General features: G+C 41.9%; 1 protein-coding gene across 1 annotated transcript; it reads right to left on the bottom strand.

Annotated features, from left to right (window-relative positions):
* Positions 1 to 663: 663 nt before the first annotated feature.
* On the bottom strand, positions 664 to 2867 carry LOC123067662 (bZIP transcription factor ABI5 homolog). Its single transcript, XM_044490365.1, has 6 exons — positions 2688 to 2867; positions 2150 to 2620; positions 1971 to 2042; positions 1162 to 1191; positions 915 to 1003; positions 664 to 712 (listed from the first exon to the last, which is right to left on the bottom strand). The coding sequence occupies exons 1-6, from the start codon at positions 2865 to 2867 to the stop codon at positions 664 to 666; spliced, it is 891 nt and encodes a 296-aa protein (XP_044346300.1).
* Between the last annotated feature and the right edge of the window lie 12918 nt (positions 2868 to 15785).

Raw genomic sequence — 15785 nt, 5'->3', positions numbered from 1 at the left:
TTGAATGGCGGGTCACCGTTCACCAGATGAAGCTACCATAGGGCCGTGACAGGGTGTCATCCTTCCTGGCGTTGACGTTCTCCTTTGACTATTCCATCTTCTTCACCGATAATAAAAAAAATCACGACCACAGGGTGTTACCATCAGCGTGCGCGCACACACACATTAACTGCTTTAAGATTTGGCAATTAGCTTCTTGCAAGCAATTGGCGAATGTTGGTAAGGAGTATTTTTTTTCCTGAGAAAAAAGAGGATCACCCCTAGCCTCCGATGCATAGAGCTGTAAGAATATGAAGGTTGATGATAGCCATCATGGTTGGCCAACCAAGGAGCGCAACTGAAGGCTAGCTAGACCCTCAAGCATCAAGCTATGGTGGAGGCCTAGAGGGGAAAGGGACTCTACTACCCAAGCATTGCGATGCGTGACCACCCGTCAAGTCTCACGGGATCTTGTGTGGCCACTTATTTGAATAGCTCAAATTTCACTAGATTTAAAAACTATTTGAATGGCTCAAATTTCACAGACGTAGTAAAGTACATCTACGTGACTAAACTCTTAACTCGAAAGCAAAGGTGACCCCCCACCCCCCACACACACACCAGAAATTGACCACATACATTGCATCACATCATATTAAAGCGCGAGTACACATCAACATATTGCTAATTTTCTTTTGTTCCATTTGTCTGAAGTTCTGACAAACCCATATACCTATAAACAATAACAACAACACAAGTTCACTTGCTTGACCAGATAAACACTAACATTTAGGTCCTTATGGTTTTAGGTAGTACTAGTAAATTACTAAACGACCCCACTCAAGAAAGAAAATGTTACTGCTATAAACACCACAATTCCTCCTCATCCTCCAGCGAGCACGGTTATGGAAGCTGGATGGTGGGTCACCGTTCACCAGATGCAGTTGCCGCAGCACCGTGAGAGGGTGCCGCCCTTCTTGGCGTTCACGTTCTCCTTGGACTGTTCTATCATCTTCTCCACCAGCTGTAAAAAATTAAAGATCACCGCCAGAAGGCGTTTCCATCAGCATGCACACATTAACTGTTTTAGGAATTAGAAATTACAATAGATTGTTGCAAGCAATTGGCAAGTGGTGGCGACTGTTGGAGGATTTCCAGGTGATGGTGGGAAGAAGTACATACCATTTGTTTCTTGGTCAGCAGAATTTTCTTCTGCAAACAAAACAATGAAACCGTTTAGTAATGGTAAGAACTGAAAAAGAATATGAAAACTGAATTTTCTCATGATTTTCACTGGTCAGCTGCTCCGTACCACCTCAGCTTTCATTTGTCCGAAGTTTCTGACAAACCCATATACATATAAACAGTACTCCACTAGCTGGTAAAGGATCCTTACGGGTTTTAGGTACTACTAGTAGAAATTATGATACCACTGACAAACACATTTACTAGTAACAACAACACAAGTTCACTTGCTTGACCAGATAAACACTGACATTGGATCCTTACGGGTTTTAGGTACTTCTAGTAAATTATGATACCACCCGCTCCAGAAAGGAAAGGTAACCACAATTCATTCTCATCCTCTTGCCAGCACGGCTATGGAAGTTGAATGGCAGGTCACCTTTCACCAGATGCAGCTGCCGTAGGGCCGCAACAAGGCGCCATCCTTCTTGGCGTTCACGTTCTCCTTGGGCTGCTCCATCATCTTCTCCACCAGCTGTAAGAAAAAAGATCATGGCCACAAGGTGTTTTCATCAGCACACACACATTAACTGCTTTAAGACTTACAAATTAGATTGGTAGAAGCAATTGGCAAGTGGTAGCGAGTGTTCCAGGTGATGGTGGGAAAATGTACATACCATTTTTTTTCTTGGTCAGCAGAATTGTCTTCTGCAACAAAACAATGAAACAGTTTAGTAACGGTAAGAACTCAAAAGAACATGAAAACTGAATTTTCTCATGGTTTTCACTGGTCTGCAGCTCCGTACCTCCTCAGCTTTCAGACGTGCATTCTCCTCCTTGAGGTGGTTCAGTTCAGCTTCAAGCTCCACGGTATAAGCCTGTAGGATTGAGAAAGACAGAGACTGCAAGTGTCACCAACATTGTTACCACCGTTGCAGAAATGGCATTGCATAAAAACCAACAATTTTGGCAGCAAGGTAAGTACCTGCTTCCTGGCACACGATCGTGTGGCTGACTCGCGGTTCTTGATCATGCGGCGGTGGCAACGCTCGATACTCCTCTTGCAGGACTGATCATCCGGGGCACCGTGTTTCCGGGCGCCGCCGTTCTCCATCATCGCTCTGTCGCCCATGTAGTTCATCATGTCAGCTTTAGTCATGGCGCTCCTCCCGTCCGACAACCCGTGGCTCACAATACCCACACTGCCTTGACGAGGTGGTGATGGCGGCACCACGAAAATCACTACGTACCCGTTGGGGACAAACCCCATGTCGTCGCCCATCACCTGGAACATGATGTTGGCTAGTGCCATCGGGTACATCATTCGGCCAAGCTGGTGCTCCTGCTGCGCGGGGTTCATCTGTCCATGGACTAAGCCGACTGGCACAGGTGCCTGGCCGCCGGTGCTAGATCCTCGGACCACGCCGACCTTGACAAGGAACTGCTCCAGCGTCTCCTTACAAGTTTTAGGTACTATTAGTAAATTAGTATACAATCCCACTCCGAAAAGAAAAGGTAACTACTATCGACACGAGAACTGTTAGTGCAGTTGCATCAAACACAAAAAATGACCAGAATGTTAGTCCTGCTGATCGTCCTTCCGGCACGGTTATAAAAGCTGAATGGCGGGTCATCCTTAACCAGATGCAGCTCCTGCAATGCCGCGAGAGGGCACCATCGTTCTTGGCATTGACTTTTACCATTTAATATTCCATCATCTTGTCCCCAGGCTGTAATAAAATCACGACCACATGGTTTTAGCATATGCACACTCACATTAATTGTTTTAAGACATGGGAATTAGGTTGTTGCAACTAATTGGCAAATGATGGTAAGTGTAGAAGGGTTTGCTCTGAGAAAAGGAGGATCACCCTGGCCTCCGATACATATAGTCATAAGAGTACGACTATTGATGATCACAGTCATGGTTGGCTAACCAAGGAGCCCAATTGAAGGAAAACCGGACCCTCAAGCAGCGAGCCGCGATGGAGGGGACAGGGGATCGACTACCCAAGCATTGCGATGGGTGACCATCATCTAGTCTCACGGGATCCCCCATAACAACTGATTTGAAAACCTCAAAATTTCACTAGATTTCAAAACTATTTGATAGCTCAACTTTCACCGGTGCGACAAAGTGCGCCTACGTGACTAAACTCAACTCAAGTGCCATCTCCACTTCTTCAGAAGAGAGCAAAGGTGAAGACTCCCACACACATCCGAAATGGACCAAACACATACCATCACATCATATTAAAATGCGAGTACACATCAACATATTACTAATTTTATTTTATTCCATTTGTCTGCAGTTTCTGACAAACCTATCATCACCTATAAACAATAACAACAACTCAAATTCACTTACTTGACTAGATAAACACTGACATTTGGTTCCTTACGGGTTTTAGGTACTAAAATTACTATACCATCCCGCTCCGAAAAGAAATGGTATCTACTATGAAGGAAAGGTTCACAGGATATATTTATTTCAAGCCATTGATGTCCAATGTCTAAGTTGTTACCATGAAGTAGCTGCAAATGACAAAGAAATGCAAAAGTGGAGAGGGCGTGTGTGAAAAATCAGCAAAATCATGGGCCGTGAAAAAAAGTTTGGCTGTGGAGCTTTTCCCTATAGTGTTAAGTAAACAAACATGCCACACGCGAAAGAGATATGTAAATCCATTATGAACAACAAAGTTGTCATTCAAGAAATGTGTATCCACACCTCAAGAGAGAAAAAAGTGCGACCCCTTTGAAAAGGGTTGCCACGAGTTAAGTTTACAATATGCATAGATGGGAGAATGTAAAAAGAAATACCATATAAGGACACTATTTTGAAAGATATTGCGTGACCAAAAAAATCAGGAATAAGTTGCTATGCATGCATATGTAGAGAATGACATTGTGTTTCATAGCAAAAATTTAGCACAAAAAAAGTTAAACATGACTCACAGGTAACACTAAATCCATATATATGTGGATAAAAAAGTTGACATATATGTTGTGTAGTCACAAAATCAGGGGCAAATAAAAATTGTTGGGGTGTACCAAGGATATTGCCATGGAATCTATGTAAAATAGGATACACATAAGTGAACTAGGAATTAATTTAGTGTCACAAATAGTTACCAAAGACATGTGAATAAAGCATGCGGATGAAGTAATTGTGTGCTTCAACTACTTACCTTTGGCGTTGGGCTATGTGGATGAGAATATACCTTCTTTGTTTACCATCACCTATTGCCCCCCTCCGACGATGTTAGTAGGAAATATTCATGTGAGATCAAAAAACTTGTAAGCCATATATATGTCCCTTCTATGAGAGGAAAATCAATATAAAATTGGAGGATTAGAAAATCATGACCACATGGTGTTACCTTGTAAATTGTGTGCATTGACTTTTACCGTGGAATACTCCATCATGTTGTCCCCCAGCTGTAATAAACTCACGACCACAGGGTGTTACCATTAGCACAATCACATTAACTGTTCTAAGACTTGGCAATTAGGTTGTTGCAAGTAATTGGCAAATGATGGTAATTGTAGAAGGGTTTTTTCTGAGAAAAGGAGGATCACCCTGGCCTTTGATACACAGCCATAAGAGTACGAGGGTTGATGATCGCGGTCATGGTTGGGAAAGCAAGGAGCCCCACTTAAGGCTAGCGGGACCCTCAAGCAGCGAGCCGCAATGGAGGGGAAAGGGGATCGACTACCCAAGCATTGCAATGGGTGACCATCGTCTAGTCTCACGGGATCCCGCATAACCACTCATTTGAATACCTCAAATTTCACTAGATTTAAAACTATTTGATAGCTCAAATTTCACCAGTGCGGCAAAGTGCGGCTATGTGACTAAACTCAACTCGAGTGTCATCTGCACCTCTTCAGAAGAGAGCAAAGGTGAATATCCCCCACACACACACACACACTTCATAATGGACCACACACATATCATCGCATCAATTTAAAACACGAGTACACATCAACATATTACTAATTTTCATTTATTTCGTTTGTCTGAAGTTTCTAATAAACCCATCATCACCTATATACAATAAAAACAACTCAAGCTCACTTGCTTGACCAGATAAATACCAACATTTGGGGTTTTAGGTACAAATAATAAATTACTATACCATCCCGCTCCGAAAAGAAATGGTAACTACTATCAACGAAAGGTTCACATGATATATTTATTTCAAGTCATTGATGTCCAATGTCTAAGTTGTTAACATGGAGTAGCTGCAAGAAAAATAAAATGCAAAAGTCGAGAGGGTGTGCGTGAAAAATCAGCAAAATCATGGGGCGTGAAAGAAAAGTTTGGCTGTGGAGCTTGGCCCTATAGAGTTAAGTAAAGCAAACTTGCCACACGCCAAAGAAATATGTAAATCCATTTATGAACAACAAAGTTTTCACTCAAGAAATGTGTATCCACACCTCAAGAGAGAAAAAATCGCCACCCCTTTGCAAAGGAGTGTCATGAGATAAATTTATAGCATGCACATATGGGAGAATGTAAAAAAATACCGTCTAATGACACTACAAAAATGTCGAAATATATCTGTGACCAAAACAATCAGGAATAAGTTGGTAGGCATGCATATATAGAGAATGACATTGTGTTCCATAGCAAAAAATTAACACGAAAAAAGTGAAATGTGTCTCATAGGTAATAACACAAAATCCATATGTGCACAACAAAAGTTGTCATGTGTAGTCACAAAATCAGGAGCAAATAAAAAAATTTGGGTTGTATCAAGGAAATAGCAATTGAATCTATGTAAAATAGGACACACAAACGTAAACTAGGAATTAATTTAATGTCACAGATAGTTGCCAAAGACATGTGAATAAAGCATGCAGATGAAGTAACTGTGTGCATAGACTAATTACCTTCGGTGTTGGGCTATGTGGATGAGAATCTTCTTTTTATACCATCACCTATAGCCTCCTGGGACGATGTTAGTAGGAAAGATCCATGTGAGATCAAAAAACTTGTAAACCATATATATGTACCTTCCATGAGAGGAAAATCAATAGAAAATTGGAGGATTAGAAAATCACGACCACAGGGTGTTACCATGAAAATTGTGTGCATTGAATTTTACCATGGAATATTCCATCGTGTTGTCCCCTCATTGTAATAAAATCACAACCACATGGTGTTACCATCAGCACACTCACATTAATGATTTTAAGACTTGGCAATTAGGTTATTGCAAGTAACTGGCAAATGATGGTAGGTGTAAAAGGGCTTTTAACAAAAAAAGGAGGATCACCCTGGCCTCCTATACACACAACCATAAGAGTACGAGGTTGATGCTTGCAGTCATGGTTGGCTCATGAGGGAGCCCAACTAAAGGCTAGCCGGACCCTCAAGTAGCAAGCCGCGACGGAGAGGAAAGAGGATCGACTACCCAAGCATTGCAATGGGTGACCATCGTCTAGTCTCATGGGATCCTATTTAACCACTGATTTGAATACCTCAAATTTCACATGATTTAAAAACTATTTGATAGCTCAAATTTCACTGATGCGGCAAAGTGCACCTACGTGACTAAAATAAACTCGAGTGTCATCTCCACTTCTTGAGAAGAGAGCAAAGGTGAAGACTCCCACACATACATCCGAAATGGACCACACACATAGCATCGCATCATATTAAAATGCGAGTACATATCAAGATATTACTAATTTTCTTTTATTCCGTTTGTCTGATGTTTCTGACAAACCCATCATCACCTGTAAACAATAACAACAACTCAAGTTCACTTGCTTGACCAGATAAACATTGACATTTGGGTCCTTGTGGGTTTTACGCACTACTAGTAAATTACTATACCATCCTGCTCAGAAGAGAAATGGTAACTACTATCAAAACTGCAGTTGTCGTTGCGGTCGCATCAAACACACAAAATGTCCAGAATGAAAGTCCTCCTCGTCCTCCTGCCAGTACAACTATGGAAGTTTAAAGGTGGATCACCAGTCACTAGATGCAGTTGCTGCAGTGCCCTGACATGGTGCCACGCTTCTTGGCGTTGACATTATCCTTGGACTATTCCATCATCTTCTCCACCAGATGTAAAAATATATCAAGGCCACAAGATGTTACCATCAGCACACACACATTTATTGTTTGTAGATTTTTCAAATAGGTTGTTGCAAGCAATTTCCAAATGATGGTAAGTGTAGGAGGTTTTTTTTTCTTAGAAATGGATGATCACCCCTGTCCTCCAATGCACATAGTCATATGAGTATGCGGGTTGATGATCGCTGTCATGTTTAGCCAACCAGGGAGCGCCTGAAGGCCAGCCGAACCCACAACCAGTGAGCCGCGGTAGAGGAGAAAGCGAATCGATTGCCCAAGCATTGTGATGGGTGACTACCGTCAGTCTCACGGGGCCCCGTGTGACCACTTATTTGAATAGCTCAAACTTCGCTGGATTTAAAAACTATTTGACTAACTCAAATTTCACAAACGCGAGAAAGTGCGAGTATGTGACTAAACTCAATTCGTGTGTCATCTAGACTTCTTCAGAAGAGAGCAAAGGCGAAGACTCCCACAAACACTTCCAAAATGAAACACACGCATAGCATCCCATCATATTAAAGCGCGAGTACACATCAACATATTGCTAATTTTGTTTTTCCATTTAATTGAAGTGTCTGACAAACCCATCATCACCTATAAACTTTAACAACAACACAAGCAATTGGGTTGTTGCAAGCAATTGTCAAGTGATGGTGAGTGCAGGAGGATTTTTTTTCTTAGAAAAGGAGGATCACTCTTGGCCTCTGATGCACACAACCATAAGAGTATGAGGGTTGATGATCGCCGTCATGGTTGGCCAACCGGGGAGCACAACTAAAGGTCAGTCGGACCCTCAAGCAGTGAGCCGCGATGGAGAGGAAAGGGATTGACTACCCAAGCATTGCAATGGATGACCATCGTCAAGTCTCATGGAATCCCGTGTGACCAGTGACTTGAATAGCTCAAATTTCACTGGATTTAAAAACTATTTGAATAGCCGCAATTTCACCGACAAATTGCGCCTACATGACTAAATTCAACTCATGTGTCATATCCACTTCTTGAGAAGAGAGGAAAAACAAAAACTCTCACACTCATCTCCGAAATAGACCACACACATTGCATCGCATCGTATTATAGCGCGAGTGCAGATCAACATATTGCAAACTTTGTTTTGTTTGTGTAGGGGAATGTAGTAATTCAAAAAAATTCCTACGATCACGCAAGATCTATCTAGGAGATGCATAGCAACATATGGAGAGTGTGTCCACGTACCCTCATAGACCGAAAGCGGAAGCGTTTAGTAACGCAGTTGATGTAGTCGAACGTCTTCACGATCCAACCGATCCAAGTACCGAATGTACAGCACCTCCGTGTTCAACACACGTTCAGCATGATAACGTCCCTCGTGCTCTCGATCCAATTGAGGACGAGGGAGAGTTTCGTTAGCACGACGGCGTGGCGACGGTGATGATGAAGTTACCGGCGCAGGGCTTGGCCTAAGCACTATGATGTTATGATCGAGGTGTTAAACTGGGGAGGGGGCACCGCACATAGCTAAGAGATTGTCTGTTGTGCTTTGGGGTGCCCCCTTCCCCCGTATATAAAGGAGGATAGGGGGAGGCCGGCCGGCCCTGTAGGGCGAGCCAATAGGGAGGAGTCCTACTAGGACTCCAAGCCCTAGTAGGATTCCCCTTGGTGGAAGGGGGAAGAAGGAAGGGAGAGGGATAGGGAAAGGGGGGTCGCGCCCCCTCCCCTAGTCCTATTCGGACTCCCCATGGGGGGGGCACACCACCCCCTTGTGGGTTGTCCCCTCTCTGCACTATGGCGCATGTTGGCCCATTGCTTCCCCGGGGGGTTCTGGTAACCCCTCCGGCACTCCGTTTTTACCCGGTACCTGTCGAAACTCTTTCGGTGTCCGAATAACATCGTCCAATATATCATTATTTATGTCTCGACCATTTCGAGACTCCTCGTCATGTCCGTGATCTCATCCGGGACTCCAAACAAACTTCGGTCATCAAATCACATAACTCATAATACTAATCATCATCGAATGTTAAGCGTGCGGACCCTACGTGTTCGAGAACTATGTCGACATGATCGAGACACATCTCCGATCAATAACCAATAGTGGAACCTGGATGCTCATATTGGCTCCTACATATTCTATGAAGATCTTTATCGATCAAACCGCACAACAATACACGTTGTTCCGTTTGTCATCGGTATGTTACTTTCCCGAGATTCGATCGTCGGTATCTTCATACCTAGTTCAATCTCATTACCGACAAGTCTCTTTACTCGTTTCGCAATGCTTCATCGCGCAACTAACTCATTAGTCACATTGCTTGCAAGGCTAATAGTGATGAGCATTATCGAGAGGGCCCAGAGATACCTCTCTGATACGCGGAGTGACAAATCCTAATCTCGATCTATGTCAACCCAACAAACACCTTCGGAGACACCTATAGAGCATCTTTATAATCACTCAGTTACGTTGTGACGTTTGATAGCACACAAGGTGTTCCTCCGGTATTCGGGAGTTGCATAATATCATAGTCAGAGGAACATGTATAAATCATGAGGAAAGCATTAGCAACAGAACTTATTGATCATTATGCTAAGCTAACGGACGGGTCTTGTCCATCACATCATTCTCTAATGATGTGATCCCGTTCATCAAATGACAACACATGTCTATGGTCAGGAAACATAACCATCTTTGATTAACGAGCTAGTCAAGTAGTGGCATACTAGGGACACTTTGTTTTGTCTATGTATTCACACATGTACTAAGTTTCCGGTTAATACAATTCTAGCATGAATAATAAACATTTACCATGATATATGGAAATATAAATAACAACTTTATTATTGCCTCTAGGGCATATTTCCTTCAGTCTCCCACTTGCACTAGAGGCAATAATCTAGTTCACATCGCCATGTGATTTAACACTAATAGTGCACATCTATATGTGATTAACACCCATAGTTCACATCGCCATGTGACCAACAAGCAATGGGTTTACTAGAGTCAATAATCTATTTCACATCGCTATGTGATTAACACCCAAAGAGTACTAAGGTGTGATGATGTTTTGCTTGTGAGAGAAGTTTAGTCAACGGGTCTGCTAAATTTAGAGACATATGTATTTTGCAAATATTCTATGTTTACAATGCTCTGCATGGAGCTACTCTAGCTAATTGCTCCCACTTTCAATATGTATCCAGATTGAGACTCAGAGTCATCTGGATTGGTGTAAAGCTTACATCAATGTAACTCTTTATGATGAACTCTTTATCACCTCCATAACCGAGAAATACTTCCTTAGTCCTCTTACGTAACTAAGGATAACTTTGATCGCTATACAGTGATCCACTCCTGGATCACTATGGTACCCCCCTTGCCAAACTCATAGCAAGGCACACAACTGGTATGGTACATAACATGGCATACTTTATAGAACCTATGACTGAGGCATAGGGAATGACTTTCATTCTCTTTTTATCTTCTGCCGTGGTCGGGCTTTGTGTATTACTCAACTTTACACCTTGTAATATCGGCGAGGACTCCTTCTTTGACTGATCTATTTTGAACTCTTTTAAAATCTTGTCAAGGTATGTACTCATTGAAAAATCTTATCAAGCGTCTTGATCTATCTCTATAGATCTTGATACCCAATATGTAAGAAGCTTCACCGAGGTCTTTCTTTGAAAATCTCCTTTCAAACTCTCCTTTATACTTTCCAGAAAATTCAACATCATTTCCGATCAACAATATGTCATTCACATATACTTATCAGAAAGGGTGTAGTGCTCCCACTCACTTTCTTGTAAATACAGGCTTCACCGCAAGTCTGTATAAAACTATATGCTTTGATCAACTCATCAAAGAGTATATTCCAACTCCGAGATGCTTGCAATAGTCCATAGATGGATTGCTAGAGTTTGCACACCTTTTTAGTACCTTTAGGTTCGACAAAACCTTCAGGTTGCATCATATACAACACTTCTTGAAGAAATATCCATTTAAGGAATGCAGTTTTGACATCCATTTGCTAGATTTCATAATATATGGCAATTGCTAACATGATTCGGACGGATTTAAGCATCGCTACAGTTGAGAAAATCTCATTGTAGTCAACACCTTGAACTTGTCGAAAACCTTTTGCGACAAGTCGAGCTTTGTAGATAGTAACCCTGTTCAAGAATTCGTCCGATTAACCAGTTAACATGCCGATTAACCCCAACTCGTAGGGTCACCGAGTAGCCAATAAACCAATAAATCGTCCGATTAATTGATTAAATGGCCGATTATCCTATTAATCCCCTACTCGCAAGCCAACCGAGTAGCTACCACTTACCAATTTCCTCAACAATGGATAGTAACACTACTATCAGTGTCCGTCTTCCTCTTGAAGATCCATTTATTTTCTATGGCTTGCCGATCATCGGGCAAGTCCACCAAAGTCCACACTTTGTTCTCATACATGGATCCCATCTCAGATTTCATGGCCTCAAGCCATTTCGCGGAATCTGGGCTCATCATCGCTTCCTCATAGTTCATAGGTTCATCATGGTCTAGTAACATGACTTCCAGAATAGGATTACCATACCACTCTGGTGCGGACCATACTCTGGTTCACCTACGAGGTTCTGTAGCAACTTGATCTGAAGTTTCATGATCATCATCATTAGCTTCCTCACTAATTGGTGTAAGAATCACTGGAACTGATTTCTGTGATGGAGTACTTTCCAATTCGGGAGAAGGTATAATTACCTTATCAAGTTCTACTTTTCTCCCACTCACTTCTTTCGAGAGAAACTCCTTCTCTAGAAAGGATCCATTCTTAGTAACGAATATCTTGCTTTCGGATCTGTGATAGAAGGTGTACCCAACATTTTCTTTTGGGTATCCTATGGAGACGCATTTCTCTAATTTGGGTTCGAGCTTATCAGGTTGAAGCTTTTTCACATAAGCATCGCAGCCCCAAACTTTAAGAAACGACAGCTTAGGTTTGTTGCCAAACCACATTTCATATGGTGTCGTCTCAACGGATTTTCACGGTGCCCTGTTTAACGTGAATGCAGCTGTCTCTAATGCATAATCCCAAAACGATAGTGGCAAATCGGTAAGAGGCATCATAGATCACACCATATCTAATAAAGTGCGATTACGATGTTCGGACACACCATTACGCTGTGGTGTTCTAAGTGGCGTGAGCTGTGAAACTATTCCACATTGTTTTAACTGAAGGTCAAACTCGTAACTCAAATATTCACCTCCACGACCAGATCATAGAAACTTTATTTTCTTGTTACAATGGTTCTCCACTTCACTCTGAAATTCTTTGAACTTTTCAAATGTTTCAAACTTTTTTTCCATTAAGTAGATATACCCATATCTGCTCAAACCATCTGTGAATGTCAGAAAATAATGATACCTGCCATGAGCCTCAACACTCATCGGACCACATGCATCGGTATGTATTATTTCCAATAAGTCATTATCTTGTTCCATTGTTCCGTAGAATGGAGTTTTAGTCATCTTGCCCATAAGGCATGGTTCGCAAGTATCAAATGATTCATAATCAAGTGATTCCAAAAGCCCATCAGCATGGAGTATCTTCATGCGCTTTACACCAATATGACCTAAACGGCAGTGCCACAAGTATGTTGCTCTTTCATTATCAACTTTGCATCTTTTGGCATCAATATTATGAATATCTGTATCACTACGACCGAGATTCAATAAACCATCAACATTGGGTGTATGACCATAGAAGGTTTTATTCATGTAAATAGTATAACAATTATTCTCTGTCTTAAATGAATAATCATATTGCAATAAACATGATCTAATCATATTCATGCTTTAACGCAAACACCAAATAACATTTATTTAGGTTCAACTCTAATTCCAAAAGTATATGTGGTGTACGATGATGATCATATCAATCTTGGAAACACTTCCAACATACATCGTCACTTCACCCTCAACTAGTCTCTATTTATTCTGCAACTCCTGTTTCGAGTTACTAATCTTAGCAACTGAACAAGTATCAAATGACCAGGGGTTACTACGATCACTAGTAAGGTACACATCAATAACATGTATATCAAATATACCTTTGTTCACTTTGCCATCCTTCTTATCCACCAAATATTTGGGGTAACTCCGCTTCCAGTGATCATTTCCTTTGCAGTAGAAGCACTTAGTTTCAGGCTTCGGTCCAACTTTGGGCTTCTTCACGGGAGTGAAAACTTGCTTGCCATTCTTCTTGAAGTTCTCTTTCCTTCCCTTTGCCCTTTTCTTGAAACTAGTGATCTTGTTTAATCATCAACACTTGATGATTTTTCTTGATTTTTGCCTTTGTTGATTTTAGCATCACGAAGAGCTCGAGAATCGCTCTTTTCATCCCTTGCATATTATAATTCATCACGAAGTTCTAGTAACTTGGTGATGGTGACTAGAGAACTCTGTCAGTCACTATCTTATCTGGAAGATTAACTCCCACTTGATTCAAGCGATTGTAGTACCCAGACATTCTGAGCACATGCTCACTAGCTGAGTTATTCTCCTCCATCCGCTTAGGCGAAGTATTTGTTAGAGGTCTCATACCTCTCGACACGGGCATGAGTCTGAAATACCAATTTCAGCTCTTGGAACATCTCATATGCTCCGTGGCATTTCAAAACATTTTTGAAGTCCCAGTTCTAAGCCGTAAAGCATGGTGTACTAAACTATCAAGTAGTCATCATATTGAGCTAGCCAAAAGTTCATAACGTCTGCATCTGCTCCTGCAATAGGTCTGTCACCTAGCGGTGCATCAAGGACATAATTCTTCTATGAGCAATGAGGATAAACCTCATATCACGGACCCAGTCTGCATCGTTGCTACTATCATCTTTCAACTTAGTTTTCTCTAGGAACATATCAAAAAGCACAGGGAAGCTACAACGCGAGCTATTGATCTACAACATAAGTTACGAATGCTATCAGGACTAAGTTTATAATAAATTAAAGTTCAATTAATCATATTACTAAAGAACTCCCACTTAGATAGACATCCCTCTAGTCATCTAAATGATCATGTGATCCATATCAACTAAACCATGTCCGATCATCACGTGAGATGGAGTAGTTTTCAATGGTGAACATATCTATGTTGATCATATCTACTATATGATTCATGTTCGACCTTTCGGTCTCAGTGTTCCGAGGCCATATCTGCATATGCTAGGGTCGTCAAGTTTAAGCCGAGAATTCTGCACGTGCAAAACTGGCTTGCACCCGTTGTATCTGAACGTAGGGCTTATCACACCCGATCATCACGTGGTGTCTCGGCACGATGAACTGTAGCAACGGTGCATACTCAAGGAGAACACTTATACATTGAAATTTAGTAAGGGATCATCTTATAATGCTACCGCCGTACTAAGCAAAGTAAGATGCATAAAAGATAAACATCACATGCAATCAAAATATGTGACATGATATGGACACCATCATCTTGTGCTCATGATCTCCGTCACCGAAGCATCATCATGATCTCCATCGTCACCGGCTTGACACCTTGATCTCCATCGTAGCATCGTTGTTGTCTCGCCAATTATTGTTACTACGACTATTGCTACCGCTTAGTGATAAAGTAAAGCAATTACATGGCGATTGCATTTCATACAATAAAGCGACAACCATATGGCTCCTGCCAATTGCCGATAACTTTGTTACAAAACATGATCATCTCATACAACAATCTATATCACATCATGTCTTGACCATATCACATCACAACAAGCCGTGCAAAAACAAGTTAGACGTCCTCTACTTTGTTTTGCAAGTTTCATGTGGCTACTACGAGCTTCTAGCAAGAACCGTTTGTACCTACACATCAAAACCACAACGATTTTTCGTCAAGTGTGCTATTTTAACATTCAACAAGGACCGACCGTAGTCAAAATCGATTCAACTAAAGTTGGAGAAACAGACAACCGCCAGCCACCTATGTTCAAAGCACGTCGGTAGAACCAGTCTCATGAATGCGGTCATGTAATGTCGGTCCACGCCGCTTCATCCAACAATACCGCCGAATCAAAGTAAGACGTTGGTGGTAAGCAGTATGACTATTATCGCCCACAGCTCTCTGTGTTCTACTTGTGCATATCATCTACGCATAGACCTGGTTCTGATACCACTGTTGGGGAATGTAGTAATTCAAAAGAATTCCTACGATCACGCAAGATCTATCTAGGAGATGCATAGCACGAGACGGAGAGTGTGTCCATGTACCCTCGTCGACCGAAAGTGGAAGCGTTTAGTAACGCGGTTGATGTAGTTGAATGTCTTCATGATCCAACCGATCCAAGTACCGAACATACGGCACATCCGTGTTCAGCACACGTTCAGCACGATGACGTCCCTCGTGCTCTTGATCCAGTTGAGGACGAGGGATAGTTCCATCAGTACGATGATGTGGCGACGGTGATGATGAAGTTACCGGCGCAGGGCTTCGCCTAAGCACTACGATGATATGGCCGAGGTGTTAAACTATGGAAGGGGGCACCGCACACGGCTAAGAGA

Source organism: Triticum aestivum, chromosome 3B, assembly GCF_018294505.1.
Source record: "Triticum aestivum cultivar Chinese Spring chromosome 3B, IWGSC CS RefSeq v2.1, whole genome shotgun sequence".
NCBI lineage: Eukaryota > Viridiplantae > Streptophyta > Magnoliopsida > Poales > Poaceae > Triticum > Triticum aestivum.
Note: the sequence above shows the minus strand (reverse complement) of the source record. Positions and strands in the feature narration are given on the sequence as shown.